Source organism: Rhinolophus sinicus, linkage group LG05 (genome assembly GCF_036562045.2).
Source record: "Rhinolophus sinicus isolate RSC01 linkage group LG05, ASM3656204v1, whole genome shotgun sequence".
In the NCBI taxonomy this organism is placed as follows: domain Eukaryota; kingdom Metazoa; phylum Chordata; class Mammalia; order Chiroptera; family Rhinolophidae; genus Rhinolophus; species Rhinolophus sinicus.
Window position 1 is genome coordinate 147,562,183 of NC_133755.1, and position 25,382 is coordinate 147,587,564.

The window sequence follows — 25,382 nt, forward strand, 5'->3', positions numbered from 1 at the left end:
TTAGCATACTATCTCGCCATATTGTATTTATTTATTTGTATTCTACATTACACAATAAGCTCTCTGAGGTATACAGGTATCCTCAGAACTCAACAAAGAACTTCATCCAATAAATAGCTGAATGAATGATTATAAAATGAATGCATGAATGAAAACAAAAAGTGACAAATCATAGATTTCTAAAACAACAGATCTAAAAATTACCACAAAAATGAATTGCAGAAATATTTTTCTTACTCCTTAGTGCAAAGAAAAAAATGGAAGTTGATTTAAGTTTATGACAACTATCAGAAAAAAGTTAATTCCCTAAAAATTAGCTATAATTATTTGTTGAACTATTACACTGTTAAGAAAATACAAAAGGCTTTTTGTTTGACTGGTTGGTTTTCTTTCAGTTAAACTGTGACTACCTAAAAAGAAGTATTTGTTTTTGGATTTCTCTTAAGAATATCTCTTAAGATTCTTCTAAGTATTACCTTTTTAGACTATACCAGCACTCAACTAAGAAGAGAATCCAAGAACATATGTCAGATCTTCATTTTAAAAATACATATATGTATTTTCCCCATTAATCTGACCCCACATCCTATTGATATTTGTGAAGAAATACGGAGAGACATCTAAATTAAAAATTGGTGTAAATACTGATTTAAATAATTTTTGCATGCCTAAATCTAATTAAAATGAATTCCCATGTACTTTGAAAACATATTTTTAAATATAAATGGACCTCGTTGCCATTTAAAAACACTTTTCTTCTACTGAATTCCTTAGTTAGGTTTCTAGTTTTAGCATTTGGTAATTTTCTAAATTTTCTGGAAATACAAAAAGACGTCAAGTTTCCTAACCCAAAATGTAAATACAGGATAAAGCAAGGATAATAACTATTGCTAGTTTTTTTTTTTTAAAGGTATAAATATTATATGATCTCTCAAGTTCCTCTTAGATATAATTTTCCTTGATCCTATATGTATACATTTACCTTCCCATAAAACATCTTTGCTACAGTATTCTACTACATTCTCATTTTAAAATTATTTCAGCAAATGTGAAAAAAAAAGCAGATGAGTTAATCAATTGTACTTACATGTTTTGGGATTCCTGGCTTACTGAAGACAAAGAATCCGAACCCTCTACTGGAGTAGGAATTCTTTCTGATAGCAAACTTGTCTAAAATATAACAGATTGATTTACACTATTTTTTTTGTTTACTGATAAGACCGCATGCTACATTTTTATATTTGATCTTTAATGTAACTAAAATTAAATGATCTTCAAAAGTTAGATTCAGTTCTTAATTAAATATCATGTAAAGTATTTCATACAGTGTATATTGAGGGGAAAAAGACAATCCATTAATATATACTATATTCGACTACTGCTACATTATGATCTCCAGAGTCCATAATAAAAAATCCACCTACCAATGAAAATTGCTCAGAAATAACTTCCAAAGAGGAACGTCAGTCTATGCAAAGATAATTTACCTAAAGCCTCTCCTACCATATTTCCCCAAAAATAAGACCTAACTGTAAAATAAGACCTACCTTAATTTTCAGGATGACATCCCCTGAACATAAGTCCTAATGTGTCTTTTGGAGCAAAAATTAATATAAGACCTGGCCTTATTTTCAGGGAAACACGGTACCAGAAGAAAAGACTTTGTAGTGCCCACTTAGGTCCTAGAGATGTGTCCTACTAGAAGAGGAGGTACTAAAGTCATCCTGTGCCAAATTAAAAAGCATCATGTCTCCTAGAGCACAGTGATGCTAAAGAAATCATATTTGCCCCCAGTAAAATATTTTAACTGCAGTATGACAGACACTATAATCGTGGCTATATTTCAAATAAAGATTTGCAGGGAGAAAAAGAAAAATCTTGAAAATATTTACCTTCTTCCATGCCTTTGCTATAGATTCATGCAAACTATAAGGAATTAACAACTGCAAGCCTTCACATGTACCATATATTTGGCGACACGCAGAAATAAAAGCTCCTGTAACCACAGGCAACATTTCCGATCCAGAAAAAATAGAAATATCTTCATCAAGAAGTTTTTTTGAAAACTGAGCAATTATATGAGCACCTGTGGAACTAAAAGATGATACCGAAAGTTGAATCCCAGGTTATGAAGCATGACTTTATAAAACCCTACCAAAAAGGCTAGCCTGACCACAAAGTCCTCATTTGTTTGGCTTCCTTTTAGTCCTCCTCTAGCTTTTCTGACATATCAACATGCTGTTCTCATCCATACGCAGCTGTCTAATACTGAGAGTATTTCCAGTAGAATAGAGGAAAGAATATAAAGATAGGAAAAGCAAAAAATCTTATACACTTTAAAGGTTATGGACACAATGGGTTCAGGACCATGTGTCACCACTTTGCTTGATTTTTATAGTGAAAGCATAACCCTGAGTTCTACATTCCTAGCACTTGTTACACATTCCCCGGACTATTAACCAGAATTAATTCCCCCTATCTTAGAATACGTGCATAATTGTTTCAAAATATACTAAATGAAGTTTAAGATTACTTTGAGGATTTTTGTTTTTGACTGTGGAATACATCCCGCCAGAAATGTTTGATAGAATTAGGTCACATGAAATAATTGTTTTCACTGCATGTATATGTCACTAACTTGATTGTTTAGTAGTTAAGTTCACTGATTTCCATTTGTTTATATTTTTTTTAATTTGACTTTTTATTTTTGATTAAACTTTGTTTTACGTTTAGTATTTAAAATAGCTACATGATCCCAGAGTTAAATTTAGGTTGCAAATCTAGGTTACAATCAAGGTATAAGCCCAGATGTACCACATCAATAACTCCCAATCCATGGAATTATTCTCCCTTCCTCTAAAACTATTTTCATTACTTTTCAGTTTATCCTTCCATCATTCCCTTTTGAAGATACACATGATTTTATTTATTCAAGAAAATGGAATACTCTAAATATCAAACTTTTTTTACATAACCTTAAGGGTAACCAGTCAAAAAAAGTCCAGAACTGAAACATATACTGTAATAAAAGAAGAAACAGAGGGAAACATCATAGAATACCACCACACAGAAATAATAGACAACAACAAAAAGGCAAAGAAACAATGGAGACACAGCCTTACCAGAAAACTAAAGATAGAATGACAGGAAATCCTCACATATCAATAATCACCCTAAATGTAAATGGACTGAACTCACCAATAAAAAGGTACAGAGTAGCAGATTGGATGAAAAAACTAAACCCAACCACATGCTGTCTCCAAGAGATACATCTTAGCTACAAGGACAAGCATAGACTCAAAGTGAAAGGGTAGAAATTGACACTCCAAGCAAATCACACCCAGAGAAAATCAGGTATAGCCATAATGATATCAGATGAAACAGATTTCAAGGTGAAAAGGATAACAAGAGACAAAGATGGACATTTCATAATGGTAAAGGTGACTATGAAACAAGAGACATAACAGTCATCAATATTTATGCCCCCAATCAGGGAGCACCGAAATATACCAAGCAACTACTGACAGAACTAAAGGGAGAAATTGACCAAAACACAGTTATACTAGGGGACTTAAATACATCATTGACAGCTATGGATAGATCATCCAAACAGAAAATAAATAACGAAATAACAGCCCTAAATTACAAATTAGACAAAATGGACATAACTGACACATATAGAGCACTTCATCCTAAAACATCAGACTATACATTCTTTTCTAGTGTACATGGAACATTCTCAAGGATAGACCATATATTGGGACACAAAATCAGCCTCAGCAAATTTAAGAAGTTTAAAATCATACCAAGCATTATGCTCTGATCACAAGGCTTTGAAATTGGATATCAACCGCAAAAAGAAAACAGGAAAAAACACAAATACATGGAGATTAAACAATATACTTTTAAAGAATGAGTCAAAGAAGAAATTAGAGGAGAGATCAAAAGATACATAGAAACAAATGACAATGAAAATATATCCTACCAAAATTTTTGGGATGCAGTGAAAGCAGTTTTAAGAGGGAAATTGATATCATTACAGGCCTATCTCAAGAAACAAGAAAAATCCCAATAAATAACCTCATGTTACAACTTACAGAACTAGAAAAAGAAGAACAAGTGAAACCCAAGGTTAGCAGAAGAAAGGAAATAACAAAAATCAGAGCAGAACTAAATGAAATACAGAACAAAAAGACAATAGAAAAAATTAATGTGACAAAGAGCTGGTTCTTTGAAAAGATTAACAAAATTGACAAACCCTTGGCTAGACTCAGTAAGATAAAAAGAGAGAAGACACTAATTAACAAAATCAGAAATGAAAAAGGGGAAGTTATCACAGACACCACAGAAATACAAAGGATCATCCAAGAATACTATGAAGGACTATATGCCACCAAATTCAATAACCTAGAAGAAATTGACAAGTTCTTAGAAACATATAGCCTTCTAAGCCTCAACCATAAAGAACTAGAAAATCTAAACAGACCGATCACCAGTAACGAAATTGAGTCAGTCATCCAAAACCTTCCCAAAAGCAAAAGTCCGGGACCAGATGCCTTCACTAGTGAATTCTACCAAACATTAAAAGAGGATCTAATACCAATCCTGGTCAAACTCTTCCAGAAAATTGAAGAAGAGACAGTACTCCCTAACTCATTTTATGAGGCCAACATTACCCTGATACCAAAACCTGGTAAGGACAGCACAAAAAAAGAAAACTACAGACCAGTATCTCTGATGAAAACAGATGCAAAAATCCTAAACAAAATTCTAGCAAATCGAATACAACAATGCATTAAAAAGATTATTCATCACGACCAAGTGGGGTTCATCCCAGGGGCACAAGGATGGTTCAACATCCACAAATCCATCAATGTGATACATCACATAAACAAAATAAAGGACAAAAATCATATGATTATATCAATTGATGCAGAAAAAGCATTTGACAAGATACAACATCCATTTATGATTAAAACACTTAATAAAATAGGTATAGAAGGAAAATACCTTAACATAATAAAGGCCATATATGACAAGCCCTCAGCTAATCTCATAATTAATGGTGAAAAACTGAAGCCCTTTGCTCTATGTTCAGGAACACGACAGGGCTGTCCCCTATCACCTCTGCTTTTCAACATAGTGTTGGAAGTCCTTGCCAGAGCAATCAGGCAAGAGAAAGAAATAAAAGGCATCCAAATTGGGAATGAAGAAGTTAAATTATCACTCTTTGCAGATGACATGATGCTATATATAGAAAACCCTAAAGACTCCACCAAAAAGCTATTAGAAACAATCAACGAATACAGTAAAGTTGCTGGCTACAAAACAATGTACAAAAGTCCATTACATTCCTATATACTAACAATGAAATCTCAGAAAAAGAAATAAAAAAAACAATTCCTTTTGCAATTGCAGCAAAAAGAATAAAATACCTAGGAATAAACTTAACCAAGGATGTGAAGGACCTATATGCTGAAAACTATAAGACATTTTTGAAAGAAATTGAAGACACAAAGAAATGGAAAGACATTCCGTGCTCATGGATTGGAAGAATCAACATAGTTAAAATGGCCATATTACCCAAAGCAATATACACATTTAATGCAATCCCCATCAAAATCCCAATGGCATTTTTTAAAGAAATAGAACATAAAATCATCAGATTTGTTTGGAACCACAAAAGACCCCGAATAGCCAAACCAATCTTAAGAAAAAAGAACATTATCATTCTGCCTGAGACAGGCGGGAGTTCAGAAAACTTACCTTCTGTAAAACCTGTTAGGTACGTGAAGAAAACACCACACACAGCACCAGCCCACTTTCTGTAAGGTACATGTCATGTGTACACACTAAAAGCTAACCCTTAGTGCCTCACACATGGTAACATGTTTAAAGTTTCAACAGCCCTGTGAAGCAGGTAGTGCTGGTTATCCCTAATTCACAGGTGAGGAAATTCAGGCACAGGGAAGTGCAATGACCGAGTGGTAGGGCTGGGACGTACCCCAAGTGGTCCGAACCAGGACCCATGCACCTAAACCTCATACCATGCTGCCTTTCAACTTAGTTACTATTGCTACCTCCCTCCTTTCCAAGTTCACTGCCAGGAGTATGTGTTACTTTGTAGACAGAAAAAGTTAAAAAAAAAAAAAATTCAGTGTGAAATATTCAGTGTGAAATAGGTCAAAAATAAAGAATAAGAAACAAACAAAAAATCACCCCCCTTATACTGAATTACACTTAAGGAAACCCAAGCCTCAATGTTTCCATCTATATAATGGAGATAACCACAGAGACACCCTCCTTTGTTGCTTTGAGGATTAAATGGTGAGCTTGATCCTGTGTAACTACTACCAGTAAGACAAAATGTTTCCAGATGTAAACAGATTAACACACACATATGATGACAAAAAATAAATCATAAATAACAGAAGGCAGAAAAAGAGAGAACAAAGGCAAGTAAATAATATAGTTAGATATTAATCAAACTGTATCAATAATCACTCTAAATGTCAACTACCTAATATATTAATTAAAAAGACAGACTGTCAAACAGATTTTTTTAAAAAGACCTAATTATATGTTGTCTATAGAATCCCACTTTATATATAAGGAGAAAGATAGATTAAAAGTAAAGGGATGGAAAAAGATATAACATGCTGATAATCAAAAGAAAGCTAGAGTAGCTATTAATTTTAGACAAAGCAGAATTCACAGCAAGGAAAATTATCAAAAAGGGGGATTACGTAATAATAAAGAGATCAATTTTCAAACGGCACAACAATCCTTAATGTATATGTACCTAACAGCATCAAGATATGTGAAGTAAAAACTGAGAAGTGCAAGGAGGAATAGAAGAACCGCAAGAAGTAGAAGAATTCACTAATGGAGCTGGGGATTCCAATATCATTCTGTCAATAATTGACAGGTCCAGCATGAAGATAATCAGTAGGGACATAGTTGAACAGAAAAACACACACCATCAACCAACTGGATATAATTGACATCTACAGAAAACTTAATCCAACAAAAGCAGAATATCCGAGTATGTTTTTCTCAAGCTCACACGGAATATTCACCAAGACCACGTTGTGGGCCAGAAAACACCTCTTAACAATTTGAAAATAATATAAATCATACAAAATATGTTCTCAGATCCATAAATAAAACATAGGTCAAAGAAGTCTCCAGAAAAGTTCAGAAATATTTTGAACTAAATGAAAAATACAACTTACCAAAATCTGTCGGATGCAGCAAAAGCAGTGCTTACAGGGAAATTTACAGCATTGAACCCATATTATTAAAAAAAGAAAGATGCAGAAATCAATAATCTACGCTTCCGTCATAAAAAAAAAAATACTAGAAAAAAAACTAAATCCAATGAAAGTAGAAAATAATAAAAACTAGAAGAGAAATCAATGAAATTAATAACAGGAAATCAATAGAGAAAAATTTAAAAAGTAACTCAAAAGCTAGTGTTTTAAAAGATCAATAAAATTAATACCTTTAGCAAGTTTAAAGAAAATAAAAGGGAAGACACAAATTACTAACATCAGAAATGGAAGAGGGCCCATCAGTAGTGATCCCACAAACATTAAAAAGGATGTTACAAACGATCTATGATAACCTAGATAAGTGGACCAGTTCCTTGGAAGACACAATCTGCCTAAACTTGTACAAGAAAAAAGAAACTATCTGAATAAGCCAATATCTATTAATGAAACTGAATCAATTAATAATCTTCCAAAATAGAAAATAGGTTCACTGTTGAATTCTATCACATTTAAGAAAGAAATTATACCAATTCTCTACAGTCTCGTCCAGAAGACAGAAAGGAAAGGTATACATCTTAACTCATTATGAAAACAGCATAACAATGATATCAAGACCAGACAAAGATATCACAAAATCTACAGACCAATATCTCTCATGAACATAGACTCAAAAATCCTCAACAAATATTAGCAAATAAAATCCAACAATGTATAAAAATAATTATATACCACAACGAAGTGGGATTTACTCTACGTATGCCAGTCTGGTTCAATATTCAAAAATCAGTTAATGCAATCCATCACACCAACAGGATAAAGTAAAAGAACAGTTACTGTGGCATTATTTATAGAGGCAAAATCCTAGATACAACTTGATATCCATTCATAAGGGGAAAGTCTGAATAAGTGATGGTAAAGCCATATCAAAAATTATTATGGAACTGTTAAGAATAGTGTTTCATTCTGTATTCAACTAGAAAGATAATCATAGTTATACATCCTCTTTTGTAAAGAGCATCCTCTTTTGCAAAGAGGAAATAAAAATTCTATGCACATACGTTTGATGCATCATTATAAACACAGAGACATCTAGAAGCATAGCCAAAATGTTAGCACTGGTTGAGCCAGCAGATGAAACTGAAAAAGGGTACAGAAGGTAGATGAGGAAGTAGTTTGCTTTTCCTCTGTGCAGCTTTGTGAGGTTTGATTTGAATCATGTGTGGCTTTGGAAGTTTAAACTATGAGTCCAAAGTAGCCAAAGATCCCATCTAGAGTGAGCCCTCCTATTCTCATTTTAAAATTACAGACATCTGCCAGCATAGTCCATATCTTGGCTACTTATTCAACTTTCTCAAGATCATTCTAGTATGCAGCTGGTCAGGAAAGCTACCTCTACTTTGAATAGTTATCCAGAGTTTCATTAACATATAGCATGACATTTGGAAACTTTGAATCAGATTAAGAAAATATCCTAAAAATTCCACAAATTATTTAAAACAGACACATACCTTTTTTCTTCAGAAGAGTTCATATTTTCTCCATAAAGAAGTAAGGTAAGTCCTTCTTCTATGGATGCAATTCTTGCCAAAATATCAGCTATATAAATTAAAGCTGTTTCAGAGCAATTTGAAGCAGGCTGTACATTAAAAAGATAAATCATACAATTTTATGACATGCTACCATATCACAGACTAAAATTCAAGGGTGGTAGTATATTCTAATGAAGTTATATTACTACAACAAAGAGAAAGTTATGAGTTTTGGCTGTGAAATAATGTCTGAATTAAATGTTTCATTAGATATATATTCTCTTACCAGCATAGTTGATGAGGCAAATACAAACAGACTTTTTACCCAAACCAATTATTGTTTATTAAGACAGTTGAGAGAATCTCTGCTCCTACTGGTTTTACAGGTCTGATAATTAAGTTCACGGAAAAAGTGCTACATACACCTCACTGCTGAGTATCACTATGGTCACCTTCGAAGTACTCCCCTTGGGAAGCTATGCACTGATGCCAGAGCCTAGTCCACCACCCTTCAAAGCAATTTTGGAACGCTTTCTGGAATGGCCATCAGAACTGCCATCGTATTACCCTTGATGTCCTAAATGTCATCAAAATGTATTCCTTTCAATATTTCCTTTATCTTCGGGTAAAGAAAGAAGTCATTGGGGTGCAGATCAGGTGAGTAGGGAGAGTGTTCCAATACAGTTATTTGTTTACTGGCTAAAAATTCCTTCACAGACAGTGCCGTGCGAGCTGGTGCATTGTCGTGATGCAAGAACCATGAATTGTTGGTGAAAAATTCAGGTCGTCTAACTTTTTCATGCAGCTTTTCAGCACTTCCAAATAGTCAACTTGTTTAACTAACTGTTTGTCCAGTTGGTACAAATTCATAATGAATAATCCCTCTGATATCAAAAGACATTAGCAACATCGTTGCCACAAGCTCGGGAAAGTAATTGTCAGACCTCCTATACCAATTAGCCTGTGGCAAAATTGACTTTCTTATATGTTGTTTCTCTTAAAGTCACAGAATCTACAGATGATGTTAAGTGAGGACTTACTGAATAGAGAAACACCTCCCTGCCAGAATTAGGAGAAAACATCAGAGAAAAATATAACCTACTCAGAAGAGAGGAATTTATCAAGTAATTTAAAACTTTCCAGGATGAGGGAAACATATGCAAACAGGGAAATATTATAACCTTGTTTAGAAAATGCAAATGATGCTATAACTGGAATATATGAGAAAGAAAATAAGTAGGATACAAGAACATGGAAAGCTTGGTAAATGTCTAGTTTAAAAGTTTGAAATTTATCTAGCAAGAAAGAAGCAGGAAAGCATCATTAACAGCCTTAGTGGCAACATAGAGGATAGGCTAGAAAGGTGAAAAACTGTAAGAAAGTAAGAAAATTATTTCAATATTCCAAGCAAGGAATTATCAGGATTTAAACAAAAGCAGTAGCAATGGGAATTAAGAGAAATGCATGGATTTCAGAGATATGTAGGAAAACAAATCTACAAGTCTGAATTACAAATTGAATGAAAACAATGAGGAAGGAGTGTGGATTTACAGTAGTCCTGCTCCCCATGCAGGAAATATGAGCAAGCTTGAAGAAGTGGAGCATGGGCAGAAAAATACTGTTTTTAAAATGGTGAGTTTGATTTCCTCATCGAATAACTTGAAAAGGTGTTCAGCAGGCAGCTAAAGACGAATCTGGAGCTTAAGAAATCTAAATTTAGGAGTTAACTATACACGTATATCTAATCCAAGGGACTACAGGAGATTATCCAGGAAAAGTGTACTAAAAGAAAAGAAAGTGAATCTGATCCTGAATCCCTGAAGAAAGCAAGGACTTGGAAGGGGAGCCCTCAGAAGTGACAGAGAAAGAATGGAAAGAAAGGGAGGGGCAACATGGTCCATTTAGAATTAATTTTTGTGTACCATATGATGCTTAGATTGAGGTTCCTTTTTTAGCCTATGGATGTCCAATTACTCTAGCATCATTTGTTAAAAAGACCATCTTCCCTCCATTAAATAGCTGTAGTATCTTTGTCAAAAAGGAAGAAAAAAATAGAATGATTTTAACTCTTTCGCTCCATTGATTTCAAGGTGTTTTTTTCAAAATGTGTCAGAAATCCACAAAAAACACAAAGTTGATATTTTGTGTTTATGTGTTTAATAATAACAATTTGAGCTGCTTTGTATATAAATGCCATTATTTTTATGTATAAAAATTTCGGATACATTCATTCAGATATAAACGAATGTCACAGCAAAAGGTTTAAGAAGGCCAAGTAAACATAACTTCTTAATTTCAGAAGTTATCTACTGTGTTAACAATCAGGTAAATAACAGTCTAAAAGTGGTCAGTAGCTACATATTTAGGAGGTTATGGGCAACAGCAATCAAAGCAGCATCAGTGATATAATGGAGGAAAGATCATAATGCAATTATTTAAAAAACGATTGGGAGAAGAGGGAGCCAAGACAACAATGGCATCCTTCCATAATTAAAAGTTCATCATTAGAAAGATCAGATATTAAGTGGCAGATAAAGATGTACAGTGGGTAATCAAGAGCATTTCCCATCCCAGCTATGAGACAGACTCAGACATACTTACAGGCAAAGGAAAAATGCCAAAAGAAAATAAAACACTAAAGATATATGAAAGCAAAGACACAAAAATAGCTATGGTATAAGATCCAAGAGCACATTTCTCAGCTCTGGTATGTGGTTTATATTTCACAATACTATATATATTATGACATTCTATTATATTAAGCTGTATTAGGTAACCTATTTGTTTCTTCCCTACTTATTTGTTTTCCCAGGGTTGACTGTAAGATCATCAACGTAATTTATCATTATATGTCCTTAATCTCGCAGAATTCCATACCTGGTACCACATTCACATAAATGCTTAATGTTTTCTAAATAAACAATGAATACATAAATGGGTGAGCAGCTGCCCAGTCTATTGAGGGGTAAGCGTAAGAGGCAGATGCAATCAATAAAAACACTACATAAAACAGACATGGAAAGGCAAAAACCTTTAGCTTATTGACAAGCTTTAAGTCATTCCCCAGGAGCTTAAATCATCGAAGTGAAGGGATATAGACAGACAGCAGTACTAGCAGTGGTACCAACTCTGCCGCCTGTTAACTATCTGCCCTTTAACATGTCACTTCTTTGAGCCTCGGTTGTAAGGATTAATTTATATAATGTGAAGCAGTATACTGTACAAACTGTAGAGACACATATACATGTTTAGAACTGGGATGTTTGTAAGCTTTTTTCCTAAAGTAATACTAGTTCTTCTTATAAAACAGCTGGCTTTTCAGAAAAATAATCATATTTCCAAAGGCTATAAAATTGCCGTTAAGACAAATACTAAAACATTCACAAGATTTATTAGATTTGCAAGACAAATAGCTTCTTAACAGAATAACTTTTTTCAGTCCTTACAATTTGCAGATCTAAGCCTAACTAGGAAAAAAAAATTTAAAATGTTATATGTGTTTTTCTCCCACACTGTCATAACTAATAAATCCATTGACTGCATAAACTTAGGCCTTAACAATAAATAAAAATCTGTCAGCATAAAATACATCTGTCTAAGGAAAGATGGTATAATAAAATAGTATTTCAAATATATAAAATTTAGAAATAAAACCCCATTGAATATTCACTAATACACAAATAAGAGACTTTTTCTCTTTAGTAAATACCAACCTTAGTGCCTTTCATTAAATCATGAACAGGCTGAAGAAGTGCCTCAACTACAATGTTGTTATATAAGCACCCGATTGCACATTCTTTCTGATCACAGAGTATCCGAAGAACTTCAGTCACCATACTTGCAGGAGAATAATTCTCTGTAAAGCAAGAATAATTTCTTATTTTAATTAAAACTTTAAACATGAAGTACTTCATGTATCTTTTATTTATGGTTTTAGCTATTGCTGTTCCAAAAAGCCCATCATCAAGGTTAAATAGTTTAAAAATCACAAACTCAATGTCCAAAGGATGATGTATTACCAAATTATAACCTGAAACTTAAGGAGATTAAGAATTAGCTTAACATATCTTCAAGTTAATAAAAAGTGAATAAATGACAAATATGAATGCCAAAAGATAACACTGTAAGGTTATTTGCAGTTTGAAATTAAATCATTGCTTGAAAGTGAGGATGTGGTTAGAAGCAAATTTATAACTTTTCTCCCCCGGCAAACATTTACTTTCACTTTTATTATTATATGTAATATTTACTCTTATTCTTTTTCTTAAAAAGTGTATTCAGGTGTTGATCTGGTAGAAAAGTAGAGTCATTAAGACAAAATAGTCAAAAAGAAGGCAGAGGAGAATTTTCTTATAGACTAGTATACTTCTTGTGATACCATAAAACCAGTGAAATGAATAAGCATTTTTAAGATTTTCTTTTAAATATACATACTGGAAAATACAAATACACATAAATGTAACAACCCGAATGGTCATTAAAATAGATATGATATTTTCAGTTTCATAAAAAAATGTATTTGCAGATTATTTTACTTAATATACTCAGATTATTTTACTTAATATACTCAGAAAAAGAAGAAATTAAGGAACCAAAAGCCGGCAGTGTAAGCTTGTCCTAGTAAGATACAATACTAAAATAATATCAAAGTTCTCAATTTGTTACAATACTCAATACTCCATAAACACATTAAGACTTCAAGTCAATACTTGACAAAAAGAAAATGGAAAAGGAAAGTTAAGTGATTTTTTTTCAACCAGCTACAGATGAGAAACCCTATTTGCGATGAGGTATCATTGATTAGCATATGGCCATTCATCCATTCATCCAATTGTCTACTATTTTTGAGTGTCAGACACTGTGCTAGGCAATGTAGACAGAAGTAATAAGACAAAAACAATCCACTAGATGGTAAACCAAGACATTAACAAGTAATTATAACAAAGGACATTTTTTTGTCATAAAGGAAGCACAGAATGCTGTAGGAGCACACAGTGGGGGAACCTAACCAATACTTTATACATGTAAATGCTGTAAAGGCAAAAAGAGTGTGAGAACCATTGTTAGGACAAGTATGCCATTATAACTGCAAAGATAAAACCTACCAATTGACAGATGTGTTATTATAGCACTAACGTAAGGCCCAGACCATTTTTATCCCATGATTGACTCAGACTCTGTGCCAGTATTTCTAGAGTAACCTCCAAGTCTAAGACACTATAAGTCTATAGATTATGGGGGTGCTTTGTTAAAGTATTTCACTTTGGAAACTTTCATTGATATTCAAAGGAAAAATTATGTTATCTTTTAAATGTAAATGTTTAAAACACTTTAAATATTAAACACTGAAAGGCATTTACTGAAAATCATGAAGCTTTTTTGGGGAACTGGGGACTTTATTCTTTAGTAAGAGAAGATCATGAAGTTTTGGATGTGAGCTGAAAAAAAGCAAGCTGATCAAAACATCCAGGAAAATATAAAGAATACAAAATAGCAAGAAAAAATACATTTGTAGCTATCAATCAAACTTCCCTTAACAGCATTACTTAAGAACATCTTAATGTTAATAAAGAACAACATTAAAATTCTCAGCAAAATTGACTCCAAATAAAAAAGCAGTAGATTAGGAACATCTTAAAACATCAATGAACAAATTTAAATTTCATGGTTTACTTCCAAGACCAATGTAATTTGTTACAAATAATACTGGATTTTACGAAACCTCTCTACTAAACTAGGTCAGTCACTCAAAACATCTAGACAATAGACTATTAGAGTATTTTCAGATGTTTTCTATTTCTCTATTTAAAATAGAAGCAGAATTACCTAAATGTGCAGCTGATGTTATCTTTGGACAACTTGGTGAGTAATAGATAAGTTGGATAAACAGAACCAGAAGATCCGTGAGGGAAACTGAATCTTTAAAAAAAGAAAAAGAAAATTATTTTCTGGCATAGATTTACAACTTACAAAAATCTAACTGAGCTTCCATCCTCCTAGTCTGAGCTTTCACAGAGACTGGTATAATCAGGGAGAAAGGGGTTATCGTCTAAGATCGAAGACTCCAGAAGAACAAATTAGAGTAAATTAAAAGGTGATAAGGCAAGTGATGCAGTAGGTGCTACGTGAAGGTGTAGTTTTACCATTTACATTGAACCAATCACTTAATATAAACCTACCATAGGAACATCTATGAATCTGACCAGGACTGCTTGATTTTATTCAATTAGGATCAGTGCAATTCAGCTTAATGTGTTGGTCCAGCTAACTTATCAGAATCAAGGTCAGAAAACATTTTTCTGGACCAGGTAGTCACTATTTTAGACTTTCTGGCCAAACAGTTTCTGTGATAAATAATTCTGATGTTGTAGCACTAAAGTAGCCATAGATAATATGCAATGCACAATTCTGGCCATTTTCCAATAAGACACTGGGTACACCAAACTGGTATATATATTTTTCACATCACAAAATATTATTCTACTTTTTTCCACTAATTTAAGAACATAAAAACTATTCCTACCTCACAAGCTATACAAAACAGTGTTATCAGATTTGGCCCACCAGCTGTAGTTTACCAACCTCTGCTACAGAACCTTCACATAAAAAGATTCTGGTGAAAGCACATGTGAAACTTAAAGGTAAACGCTGACCTATGATAATACAGTAGAATAGATCTCTCAAAACTGAGTTTAGAGATGACCTGTGATATTTGATAGGACAAAATGTAATGTTAAAAGTTAATATAAAGTGCTAAATTACAGATGACAGACATATAAACATCAGTTGAATAACTGCAATAACATCACAAGTATATATTAAGCTTTCTATGTCTGCTAAGTTTAACCATATGCTATAAAACACCAGCACTTTTCTTGAAAGTCAGTTCTCTACTGAGTGCCCATTATGCCTAGAATTACACTACCAGGGAAATACAAGAGAAAGACATATAACAGTTCCTTTACTCAGGAGCTCACAATCAGCCTAACATGATTTAGGTAAATAAAACAATTAGGAAACAGTACACAAAAAAAGTGTTCAAAATGAAGGTACTCTGTAACAGGATTGGCAAACTATAGCCATTCTGGACTAATTTTGTAAGGCTGGCAAGCTAAGAAATTTTTTTATTTTTATTTTTAAAGGCATGTAAAATGTGTCAGATGTCCTCAAAACCATACCCAGATTCAATGATTTACTAGGAAGACTCACAGGATTCAACATATAGTTGTACTCCCAGCTATGATTTTTTTTTTTTACAACAAAAAGATACAAAGCAAAATAAAAAAGGAAAATGTAAGGTCCAGAACAAAGCAAGTAAAAGCATCCAAGGGTTCTCTCCTAGTGGAGTCACACAGAATACATTTAATTCTTCCAGCAATGAGTTGTGACAACACACATGAAATGTTGTCTACCAAGAAAGTTCATTAGAAACTCAGTGCCCAAGGTTTTTATTGGGGGTTGATCACTTAAGTACCCTTTGCCTAACACATGAAGACTCTGGACTCCCAAAAGGAAAGCAGGACTAGAGCATAAACCACACTGTGTATACAAACATTTTAGGCAGAATGAGCCACTCTTATCAGTTCTAGAAATAGTGAGATTATCCAATTTCCCAGTTGCCAGCCAAGGTCTGACATTGTAAGCAGGCCTTTCTAAGGGTAGCAGTCTCAGGCATGCTGTGGTAACTCTTTTTTGCACACATGAGCATATGCATGTGCACGTGTGTGTACGCGCGCACACACACACACACACACACAGAACATGCAACACAGAGTATGTGGCCCACAAAAACCCAAAATATGTACTGCCTGCACATTACAGAAAACATTTGCTGATCTCCATACCATATCCTAGTATAGACTTGAAGTTTTAAGGGAGGTAAGGAAGATAACTAACTAACATCATGTGCTGAAGTTTGATGAGGAAAACTTTAAAAATGGACTTACGGTAACAATAACACAGTAAAATATCAAATGTCACAGGGCTTTGCAATTTATAAAACAGTATTCTCAAACCTCATGTTTTTGATAATCACAAAAAAATATGTGATCCCAACATCACTGATATCATTATTCCACTTTTACAGATAAAGAAAATGAAACAACTAATTTATAGTTTTAGTAGTTTTACACTACTAAAACTAGGTCTTCAAGTTCTAACTCCAGACCTGGATCGCTCAGGATTTTGAAAGGCAGAGAGAGAAATAGGTAAGCATTAAAGACTGGATGAATAGAAAAAACTACACATGAAGGAAAAAGCACATACTGAAAAAGAAAAATAATGTAACACTTCAAGGTGTACAAGCCATCAACAGACTAAAAAGTACGTTGCCAAGTGCCCTAGAAAAGACCATGCAAAATCTCCAAGTTCCAATAATCCATAGTCCATAAATCTTATCATACCTGAACATATTCATTTATCCTAGTTGTACATACCTTTTTTATTCTTCAGCTTTATGGGAAATAGCTTTCTGCCTTGTGTATAGATCAATAATCTTCCCAAAAGGCACAGTGAATGGATGAAATAAATATATTGTAATTCTTGCCCTGAATAGTAGAAAGTTTTCTGTTTGTTCCCTTAAGAGAGAGGCAAACAATTACATTTATTTTAATGCCATTATATTTTATAGTACCTGTCTTCATTCCCTTCTAAACATTAAACAAGTTAGCAGTCTATAATGGAGACACTTGGTGTAAATTTTAAAAAATAATAATTTTCCTTACCGTTTCCTAAGATCCTTTAACACCTAAATCTCTGGGGAAAAGCATTCGCTATAAAACTTAGCAATCAGAAAAGTATAATATATACACAGTGTCATTCTAAAACAAATACCCTACGATTATCAGAGTTATCATCTATCATCAAGAGAGACTTCAAGAGTAAGTTAAGGGAGGGAGGAAATCAATAGAAAACATTTGTTAGTATTTAATTTTACCAACTAAAAGTCAGTGCTACAAAAGGTATTTATAACCATGTTAGCAAATGAAATTAGAATCTCTAACATAATAGAAACCTTCAAATATACATCATTCATTCACCATTCAGTCATATATTCAAGACCTATTGAGTATGTGTTTTATACAAGACCTTGAACTATTTGCTGGTGTCAAAAACCAATTAGAAACATGACTGGGCTTCCAATTCAGAGTATGACAGTCAAATGTAGCCAGAGAATGGGGAGGACAAGTGGTATAGACAAGAGGCTAGAGGGCATAAGGGCAGAACATGGAAAACTTAACCACAGAAGGAATATAGGCCTTCTTATAGAGACAATTGGGACAATATTAAAGGGTTTTAAGCAGGAAAGTAACAAACAAATATGCATGTATAAAACTGATTCTAATGCAGCACAAAAGGTGGATGGAAGAAGGTCAAAGCTTGAAATAAAAATCATCAAAAATATCATAAACAAAAGTCTCAGCAAAAAGAATGAAGAGCAGATAGATAAAAATACCGTGTTTCCTCAAAAATAAGACCTAGCCCGACCATCAGCTCTAATGTGTCTTTTGGAGCAAAAATTAATGTAAGACCCGGTCTTATATTATATTATGTAAGACCTAGTCTTATGGTAAAATAAGACCGGGTATCGTATCGCATTGTATCGTATCGTATTAGACCCGGTATTATGTAATAGTAAAGTAAGACCGAATCTTATACTAATTTTTGCTCCAAAAGACACAGTAGAGCTGATGGTCGAGCTAGGTCTTATTTTAGGGGAAACACAGTAAATGTTCAATAAAATAAAATCAGCATGGCTTAAACAGGACTACCTGTGGACTGGGAAAAAGTAAGAAAATTCTGAAGTTCCTAACTCAAATATCTGTACATAGTGAATTTTTCTTCTATTTAAGTAATTCTAAAGGGTAGGGGGGGGAGACAGGTCTAGAAGGAGAAGATAGTGATTTAAGCCCTTAACATTAAAATATTGAAATGCCCATGGACAGTTATGCTAAGTACAATATGAATACATGGGTCTAGAATTCAGGAAAAGAGTGTGGACTTAAATATTTCAGACGTAATATTTGAAACCATGAGTGTGAACAGGCTTCCCCAAGAGAGAACAAGTAGATTAAGGTGAGAAAAGAACAAAGGGCAAAACTTCTGTGAATACAAACATGAAAAGAAACGAGGTTGTTCTCAAGTGATTCAGAATTTGTTAGATGAGAATGAGGAAATACAAGAAAGAATGGTACCAGAAAGAGAAGGGAAAAGGTCAACAGAGGCAAGTGCTGTAAAATGAGGACAAGAAAGAGGGGAGGTTGATAATGGGAAGGTCGTGAAGTGGCAGAAATAGGAGCCTCATTTCTGCAGTGGAAAAATGAGTAAGAGGTGGAAAAAAATGAGGCGTGGGTGTATAGAGAATACTTGGAGGATTTTTCTCTTAAGGGAAACAGAGAGGTAAGGTACATGTGAATTTGCTCAGTTTTTTATGAAAGATATGTAAGTAGGTTTAGAGGATGCAGCAGAAGGTACCAATAGAAAGGGATACACAGTAACAAGCAAAAACACAAAGAACACCAGACAGGAACAGAAGAACAAATGATCAACCGTGAACACAAGGATAGCTCCTCATTCATTGTGGCCCAAAGAAAGGGGATATTGAAAAAAGCATATAAACACGCATTTGTATGCACAGAAGCAGGACACCTGGGGAATTTATATCTGGAAAGTGCCATTTTTCTAGTGAAGTAGGATGAAGGTCTCCTCTTGAGAGAAAAGTAGGGGCTTGATGAGACTGGTGAAGGCTTACAGTAGCTGTTATGAAACACTGAAGAAAGAACACCTAAGAGGATCCCAAAGCAACACAGACAGCAGCTGAGGTTAGAAAAGTATATATGTGCATTATCAATTTACATCGCAAACACTCTGCTTAATTTCCTGAGGACCAGAAAAGATGGAAGGTTGAATTGATCTAAAGTTGGGAAACGGCAGGCAGAAAACTCTGAAATAAAAAAGAGCAAAAATTTTGAAAGGAATGGTAGAAGAATGCAGTGAAACACCCTAAGAAGAAAGGGAAGAAGGAAAAGAAGTGAAAGGCTGGGGGGGGGGGGGGTAAGGGGGTGGGAGGGTGCAAAAAAAAAAAAAAGCTAGATAAAAACATTTTACAATCAAGAAGTTAAAAAAAATCTATAAATTTATCAATGAGGTAAGTTGACACAAACTTAACTATCCTTTCCTTTTTATCTTTTTATTCCTTTCAAATAATAAATTCTGGTTTTTGCACTTTCTCCTCCACTATGAAACACAAGCTTTTGAAACCCATTAGTTATTGGTCTTAAACCATTTTTCTTGCATGAGTTAGATAAAGAATTTACCCAAGGATAAAAAAAATAAGGTATCTTCATACTCTCAGAGGATTTACTATTTGCTTAGAGAAGTGACATAAAATAAAAATAACAGAATGATAAATACCTAATTTATATGACAGGTTGTGTGAGGTAAGCAAAAATATAAAAAAAATTCAGAATAGGCAGAAAATCCTTCTTGAAAAATTTAAAATAAAGTGCATTTTTTCACAATAAATAAGAGATACATTAATGTATGGGACTGTGGATTGGGGCAGTCAGTAGCAGTAGAATTACAAAGGTGTTCAGGCATTGGTATACAGAAGAATCTGGCTGTAAAATTCACTTTAATCAATAATTAGAAATAAGATTAGAGAGAGAGATTAGGGCTAGATTACGAAACATCTAGGCTATTTTAGCTCAGAGTAGGGATAAGCAGAGAGGAATCACAGAGTGGAGTAGGTTGCCCAATAATAAAACAGTATTTTGTAGAAATTTTCCTTCTACTAAAATGCATAAGTGACGATTAAATGGCTGATGGGAAAAAGTGTGAAGTACATTATTGCTGTATACACAGACTAGGGCTTATACTCTAGGATGAACTGAAAAACTGCATTTGGTAAGAATCAGTATAGTAATACATTTTTCAAATGTAGATCTGTTACAAAAAGCCATCATTATGGTGTATCTTTTAAATTTGTGAAAATATTTTACATTAGCAAAAGTAATCTAATTTATCATGATACTAAAAACTAAAAATAAAAGTTATTACTAAGCTATTTTTATTAATAAAATGTATTATTTTTAAAAGTATGTAACAGAGAAAACTAGACTTACCACAATGCTTTGAATGTCCCAAAATCTCATCAGCTTTCATGGTCTCACATAACTCAAAGTATTGAACACACTGCTGAACTGCTGTAGTTATCTAATAAAATAATAACTTATTAATTATAGAAATTGTCAGCCTACAAGTTCAAGTATTAAAAGAAATTAGTCAAGGCTGTAAAAATACGCTGGAAAGATATTTAAGAGAAATATTTAGACTATTTAGAATAATAGTTCCTTTGCAGGCCACTCAAGTTCAGTCTCCCCAATTACATTTTAACTATGGCATATTCCGGGAAACACTGAAAATATTTATAGTCCAACAAGTAAAATACTTTTATAATGTTGGTGTTAATAGACAAAAAAATAGACACATACTTCACATTTTATAATTAAAGATGCAAAAATTATATGGCCATGTTTTTAAAAATTCTTCCCAATATCCCCAATTCTCCTGCCTTAGAGTTTTTTCCTCTGACCTAGCCAGCAAAATATAAACTAGATCAAGCCTTCATTTCCATTTCAGATACCAGATTTACTGAAAACTGATAAAGAAAAATCTCATAATTTAAAGAACTGTCACAATAAAAAGTTATCTCTGCTGTACCCAGTGACTCTCCCATGACTCTCCTTTCTACCTTCTCCCATTCTCCACAAGCAGAGATTTCAAATCTTTCCCCTTTCCTCTGCACTTACCTACTTCTGATAGATGCCCTCTCATTCTAATTCTCATAGAAAATAGAAGCCACCAGTGAGGTAAGTAGTGACAATTGTTAGATTTGGTAATAAGGAAGTTGTTGGTGACTTTGAAAAGATCAGTTTCAAGGGGGTTTGGGGATTATAGATTACAACAAAAAGGAATGGGAACTGAAAAAGTAAAGATAGCCAACACAATTTCAATTTTCAGGAAGGTTGGCTGTGAAGAAAAGGGGAAAAAGGAGGACAACAGGTGGTATAGGAGGTCTTGGAGTCCAGACTGAATTATTTTTCAGGTGAGAAGGATATAATCACGCTTAACTGTCATGGGAGGAAGCCATTAGAGATGAAGAGTTTGACTATACAGAAGAGAAAAGAAGTTGAAGGAAGGATTAAGCTTTAAATGAGAAAAAGATGAAGGTTGTATGGATAGAAGCAAGTTCATAACTGTGGTGTCAAGGAACTGATGGATTTCCCAGTCTCATTCATTCTTACCAGTTTGATGCAGAAAAGTGCTAACATGGCAGGACTCCCATAATTAGAAAGGCCTGCATACGAGGTTGGACCTTGCTTCACTAACGTCTGGTAACTTGTATTTCAGGAGGGTTCCCACCATTCCGAGAACTGGTAAGAGAGATTCACTACACCTAAACTGTGCAAACAACGTAATTTATGCTGAACACCTTCTTTTCTTCCGGGAGACTGGAACCCTGGTTTGTGCGAGACAGAGGATGTCTATGTGATCAACCAGCAATTTTAAAAAATAGACATTCTTAAATGAACTTCCCTGGGAGACAACTTTTCACATACGCTGTCACAATTTTATTCAGGAGGAATGAAGTGGAGTCTACTGGGAAAAAGACTTGATCAAATGTGACTCTTTCATATGCCAATTTTGCTTTGTATACTTTTTCTGTTATAAATCATAACTGGTGTTATGACTATATGCTGAGTGCTGCAAATCCTCCCAGAAAATCATCAAATCTGGGAGTTGTCTTGGGCACCCGCTCCCACATCTATACATCTTCTTTAATCAAACTGTAGGGATTCAGATCAATAATATAAAATTTACTCCTAAAAATCCGAATCTCAAACTAGATGTGACCAAATCTAAAGTTTCTACCTTTCCCCACTCTCCTATTAGTCTCCTACCGCTGTTTATCTCAATGAATGACATTAGTCACTCAGTATGTCCTCACCCACTCCCCATTCAAAAAGGCAAGTCCTTTCAATCCCACATTCTAAATATGGTACTCCTGAGTCCATCCATTTACCCCAACTCACACTGTCAAGAGTCCTTATTCATGTTTCCATCATCTTTTGCTAGGATTACTGCAAAGCCTCTTAATCTCTTTGCTTCAACATTTCTCCCCTATTTTCACCTAGCACCTTAAACCCATATTCCAAAGCCTTCACATGATATTACTTCAGTACTTAAAAACCTATCAGTGGCTCACCACAATTCCAGAATAAATGCCAATCTCCTAAATTTGACATTATACAAAAATTCTTTATGATCTGACAGTCTTACTCCACTTACCCTTCAGGTGTCCTCCTCCCTAACCACACACACACATGCACAAACAAATGCAGAACTACATCTACCTGTGTAAAAATCAGACACCAAAGCCAATTCAACATGTAAACAGTCAAAAGACCAACTTATCAAAAGCAAACTCAATGAAAATCTCACCCACCAACACACACCAGTTAGATTTGAAACACACTCAAAACTGACATTTACAACAAACTCAACTCTGTCATTTGCAAAAGGGGCTAAAGATTTCCTTTAAGTAGGTCTTTTCTGCTTTTATGGAATTATGCCCTGCACCAGGCATGAATTAAACAAACTGAAGTAAAATGACATATACCAAATTTAAAGCATCCAAGAACATTTCAAAAATCTTCATCCACTTAACATTAGCTTTCAGAGAACTGATTTTCAAAAAATTTCCCTAATACCAATTCACACTGCCTTAGCAATCTATGTTGTCATATAAAACATGTACAATTTCCAAATGCACTATGCACCTTCCAGTCCCTAGGTCTTTAAACATGCTATTCCATTACCCTGAAATATTTTCCTGCCACTACCTGGAGTACACCTCCCCACCAAGATAACACCAACTCAGTAAGAATAACAAAAGTCCCCCCAATTCTCAGAAAAGAGTACTTTTTTCTATATATAACGATAAACACTAGATACTGATTTTAATCTACTTTATTAGTCTATAATAAACCTATATAATCATGGTAACAGGTATCCAGCAGAATGAGTTTAAAATTTTGTAAATCAATATATGTCAACAGATCTTAATGAACATACTTCTGAAAGCCAAGCAATCAGTGTTAGCCCCTTGCTTCTAAAAATCTGCCAACAACAAAAGACACACTCCAGGAAATGTATCTGCACAAGCCAGTTAGTCAGCTGCAATCTCACCTGAGTTGCCATTCTTCTACAATCGGTTGAACTCACTCTCCCCTCTGAAAGACCATCAATCCCTGAGTTCCAAGCTTTTCCCAAAAACCCTGTAAGATTAACAATCTGTTTTGCCTGACTTAACTAAGAAATGAATTCAGCTTTATGCACTGTTTCAGATATTGAACCATGGTATCAATCCTTGACAATTCTGGAGCTTTCATTAGGATTACCTTGAATACTCTGACTTGGCAGCATTTAGTGGGATCTTCAGACAAAGAAGAGTGTAGTTCACTGGGCCCCCTGGAGTCCCAAACTGGCAGTCCTTCAGATCTGCCACCACGTGAGTCTGTGTCAACAACAGTCTGAGCACTGACTGCTTCATTGAGTTTTCATTGCTAAATTTATTTAGGGCTGCTAATGAAATTTGTACAAATTTGTATAAATAGTCTTTTATTTTAGAGGGGCACCATTTGGTAAACATTTTTGCTACTAACCTGCTTATTTTTCTGTGCTTGTTTTGCTTTGCTATTTGTACAGTCTTAACTCCTGTCTTATTCTGGTTTATCTGGTGTCTACTGACTATGTAAAGGAGTGTCTTATAGGGAACAGAAGGAGGCATAGTCCAATCCAATCAATCAATGCAAACCAGCCCTGAGATTACTAGCTACCAGCAACAAATTCATGCAAAAGCAACTGGTCAGACTGCCATGGGACTCCTACAAAAATTTCACGAGGACCCTCCCTGACTTGTCAATTCATGAAAGAGGGAAGTCAATGATTCTCCTGTCACTGATTATATAGCCCCTTCTATTTTCTGCTTGGTCAGAACCTGAGACACCGTTCATAAGCACACAGTTCTACCCAAAAATGCAGTGATGTTTCATGGTTGTCATGAGTTTCTCTAAGTCAAAGCAGCAACCTCCTCCTGATAGAGCTCCTACTTTCTAGATGAACTTATTCTTACAATCCTAATTCTTACATGTACCTTGTTAAAAAGCAATAACAACAAAAAAAGGACTTAGAATACCAATTGCCATTGTGGACAAATTTTGACATGAAAAAAATAAATACACTTAAGAGAAACTCTAAAGAATTAGGAAACAAAAGAGCAAAGATTAGGCACCTCCTTTAACTGAGAACTCAAAACACTACCTCCAAAACAATCTCTCAAAGACAGTTAGTTAACTTCTATTCAAACCTTCAGAAACCTATCCTCCTTGCACCCATCTCTACCAGCTTTATCTTCACAACTCACTCACACCCACTTCTGTTCCTTCTACTCTTTCCCGTCGCTTCTAAAATGTGCCACCTTTTATTTGAGAAAAGGTAACAATCACAGCAAAAAAGT

General features: G+C 34.2%; 1 protein-coding gene across 2 annotated transcripts in view; it reads right to left on the minus strand.

Moving 5' to 3' along the window:
• TBC1D32 (TBC1 domain family member 32) overlaps positions 1–25,382 on the minus strand; it is a 400,452-nt gene that overhangs the window by 334,593 nt on the left and 40,477 nt on the right. For both annotated transcript variants that reach the window (XM_074333506.1, XM_019740993.2), the window contains exons 13-19: positions 20,926–21,016; positions 17,239–17,379; positions 14,630–14,722; positions 12,517–12,659; positions 8,783–8,910; positions 1,893–2,094; positions 1,088–1,170 (exon numbers count right to left, since the gene is read on the minus strand). In XM_074333506.1, coding sequence (XP_074189607.1) covers positions 1,088–1,170; positions 1,893–2,094; positions 8,783–8,910; positions 12,517–12,659; positions 14,630–14,722; positions 17,239–17,379; positions 20,926–21,016 — 881 coding nt within the window. The remainder of the gene's footprint in view (positions 1–1,087; positions 1,171–1,892; positions 2,095–8,782; positions 8,911–12,516; positions 12,660–14,629; positions 14,723–17,238; positions 17,380–20,925; positions 21,017–25,382) is intronic.